Source organism: Opisthorchis viverrini, assembly GCF_000715545.1.
Source record: "Opisthorchis viverrini unplaced genomic scaffold opera_v5_79, whole genome shotgun sequence".
Taxonomy (NCBI): Eukaryota; Metazoa; Platyhelminthes; class Trematoda; order Opisthorchiida; family Opisthorchiidae; genus Opisthorchis; species Opisthorchis viverrini.
This window is the reverse complement of record NW_008751737.1, coordinates 1,495,395-1,498,791: the sequence shown is the minus strand read 5'-3', so window position 1 is coordinate 1,498,791 and position 3,397 is coordinate 1,495,395. Positions and strand designations below refer to the sequence as shown.

Here is a 3,397-nt window from a genome sequence, read left to right as displayed (position 1 = left end):
AGACGTCGTTGTGATTTGGGGGATCGACATTTGTCCGCTTGTAATGCCCTAGCCAGTGTCAGCGTTCAATCCGAAAGTGAGCTCAACCCCAACTAGACATCTCAGTGTACATTGAGCACTCTCAATTCCGTAAATGGGTGGGAGAAATACGCGAGTCCGTACAGCGAAACTAAGGGCTGACTTTGTGCATGAAAGTGGAGTGACGACGATACAACACCTGAGGAACGGCGCTGTCCTCGTGAGGCAAACAAGACAAAGGGATAAAGTTCGTCGTCTAAAGTTTGTGCTTTTCAACCTAAAGAAACAGCAAATAGCTGGTCAGAAAGAAGCGGTGAGTTCTCATGCTCAAGAAGTGGTCTGATTATAACAACCGATGGCGTATTTAGGCGAGTTTCTGGGGTCATCTGGTTTGTGGTTCACGTCCGCCTGTGCATCATCTGAACGTAAGCAAAACGGCATGAGGTTCATCCACTGAAAGCCATCTCATGAGCCCCAAGAAGGAAGAAGTCGGTTGTGGGCTGTCTAAGAGTTGTCAGCAACTTTGTGAGTAGCTCCCTTTATGTAGGCGCACATTCTCTTTAACAAAGTGTTTGCCTGGGTGATGAGAGCCCTCTTTGCTCAACAACATAGGACGCGTTTACTACGAAGGTGCTAATTACACCTCACTCCAGACAGTCTGATGATGACAAAGAAGGAACGATAGATAGGCGGGTATTTCGGATTGCAGAAAATCCTTCAGTAGATACCCTGTCAGTAGCTTAAGTAACAGGTAAAATCATTATGGGAGCGCGAAAAGAATCTTCAAGCCAAAAGAAAGCTACCTTCGAATGTAAGGAAAAACACGAACACAGGAGTTACAAACAATCGGACACGAAAGCAAAAAAATCCTCGTCTGCATAAAGAGGTGAAAATCCTCAAACATGGCTCCGAACTTTCCTGAACGTTGTCTGAACATTTAATACTGATGAACGAACATTGCCAGACATTTCAATGACTTCCAAGTCAATCTTCCATCAGATGCGGCGACGGCACTTTGAACTGGCTCGACCAGATATTATTCGCATATTTTATCATCAGTATACACCTTGTTACTGGGACTCACTGAAGCTATGGACAGAACATTGGAAGGTAATGAGTTGACAAAATACACTCATTTGCATATCAATTCGGTTTCCACGGGAAACTCACAAGGAACCCATCTGAATCTTTTGTTTAAGATGTTCTTAAGCAACTGAATGTGCTGCACCAAGCCGCCTAATGTTTCAGTTGCTACGATTTTCTAGATATCGCGAGACGTTGTAAAGGCGTAATGCACTACTGATAAGGTTGCTGAAAATTTGGCGACAGCACACGACCGGTTTCGCCCTTCTTGGGGCTCATCAGGTAGGTGCAGTCCACGAGTTTCCGTCAGCCTTATGCTCTGGTTGAAACCAAATTGCACGAAATTAGCGAAATACACTCACTTGAAAACTAATTTGGTTTTGCGAGAGACTCACCTGGAACCCAGCTGAATCTCTCCTTTGTGATGTTTCCAGACAACTGAATGTGCTGCACGAGGCCGCCTCATGTTTCAGTCACTACGATATTCGAGAGATCGCGATACGTTGTATAGACGTAATACGTTACTCATAAGGTTGGGGCTCACCAGACAGGCGTAGTCCCCGAGTTCCCATCAACCTATGTTCCACATGAACCCAGAGTGGGCATACTTCAACAAATACACTCAGTTGCACAGCAATTTGAGTTGAGTTTACACGGAAGGTTCCGCATTACAAAGGCCTTGCAAAGGGCGTGAAGCAAGAGCTACTTGCATAGCTCGAGTGTAATGCTTCAATTAGGCAAACGGTATGCTTGCGGAGCAGTGGTAACAGCTGTGAAGCTGAGAGGCAAACGGTATGCTTGCGGAGCAGTGGTAACAGCTGTGAAGCTGAGAGATCAAAGTTCGAATCCCAACACTACTGATGAGCTCAAACTTGAGTTCACTGCCTTGGGTTTTCTTGGGATAATCGACTAAGTGCATACAAACTCTCCAATGTAATGAACTGGAGCTGAATTGAACAGAATCCTACAACTGCTTAAAGGTTAACAGACCATAACCGAAATAAACTCACCTGTAGATTGCACGATGAGTAGCTTGGTAAGGGTAGTGAAAGACACATGAAGGCATCGAACCGAGATGATCGTTTTGGACAAACACAGCATTGTATTGACGAGAGTAGCTGACCCTGAGGGAGAGAGAAGAACGAAGGAGAGATATCGAGAAGGCCTGAGGTCCATAGAAATGAAAAAAAAAAAACGGTGTATCCCAGAAGACGAAAATCAGAGGCAATATTCTTATTATCATTAGTACATATGACGAAGGTGTTGAATGTTGATACTCTAAGGTTGTATAGCAATGTTAACTCACTTCTCTAAGGCTCTGGTGCGAAAGCGGGGATATTCGCAATAGAAAAGCTTAATGTGAACTGTCCCTGAAACTACCAGTCTGGTGTGGCAGTCGTGTTTGAGTGCTGAAATAATCCATCGGGTTACACTAACTGGAACTTCGTTCAGAGAGGTGCAACCATCCCAGGAAGGCCAAAGAGGAACAGTCAGACAAAGAGCAGTGAGATCCCTTACTACGAGGTGCTCTGGGGATAGAGTCGTACTGTACTGAGATGGGAGTTGGGAGACAGTAAGATGTTTCCCGGGGCAACCAGCATGGAAGCAGCTATGCTGTACTCACATCGGGAAAGACGGTTGACTGTTATTGCAGGCCAATTATATGACACGGTTGAGAAACAAATAAAAGTTGCCATGATTCCGATGTGGCTACTAACGCACCTGCTGTGTACGATGGCATCAGGAGTAAAATATCTATGCCTTATTTCATATGCTCAAGGCAAGATCCCTCAAGAAAACCCTACTACCAGCTGCTTTACGGGCCAGACTTTTGAGTCAGAAGCAACAGGCAAGGCCCATGAACACAACCATCCCTCCTCCCACTGTCACACACTTGAGTCAAATGCTCAAGGTCGCCATCGATGAGATCACGAAAGACTCACATTCGGCCTCTAATGAGTATGCAGTACAAATCGCCCCAAGATGTTTGCTCACAGATATCCAGTACGCAAACAACATATCCCTTCAAGGATTTGATGGCATGGTAATGCAGGCATAATTAAATAATCCAAATAATTCTGCTCCACGATATGCTAAGCGCTTCAAGTCCGCTAAGTATACAGAGTTGCTGCAACCATCATCATCATCAACGACAGCATGACATCAGTGTTCAACACCGATGCTTCACTGCCGTACAACCATGACTTATTTGAAAGCCTTATTGTAAAGAAAAGAATAAAGGTGGATGGGGAAGGGACTTAGTGCTAGCTTAACACAATCATTCCGAGGTGCCTAC

General features: G+C 45.0%; 2 protein-coding genes across 2 annotated transcripts in view; one reads left to right on the top strand and one right to left on the bottom strand.

Moving 5' to 3' along the window:
* The window catches only part of T265_04749 (hypothetical protein), a gene marked incomplete at both ends in the record, with an annotated part of 48,856 nt that overhangs the window by 20,197 nt on the left and 25,262 nt on the right, over window positions 1-3,397 (bottom strand). The window contains one exon of the mRNA XM_009169562.1: window positions 2,112-2,225. Coding sequence (XP_009167826.1) covers window positions 2,112-2,225 — 114 coding nt within the window. The remainder of the gene's footprint in view (window positions 1-2,111; window positions 2,226-3,397) is intronic.
* T265_04750 (hypothetical protein) overlaps window positions 1-3,397 on the top strand; it is a gene marked incomplete at both ends in the record, with an annotated part of 20,617 nt that overhangs the window by 11,864 nt on the left and 5,356 nt on the right. The window contains one exon of the mRNA XM_009169563.1: window positions 2,882-3,145. Within this exon, the coding sequence (XP_009167827.1) occupies window positions 2,882-3,145 (264 nt within the window). The remainder of the gene's footprint in view (window positions 1-2,881; window positions 3,146-3,397) is intronic.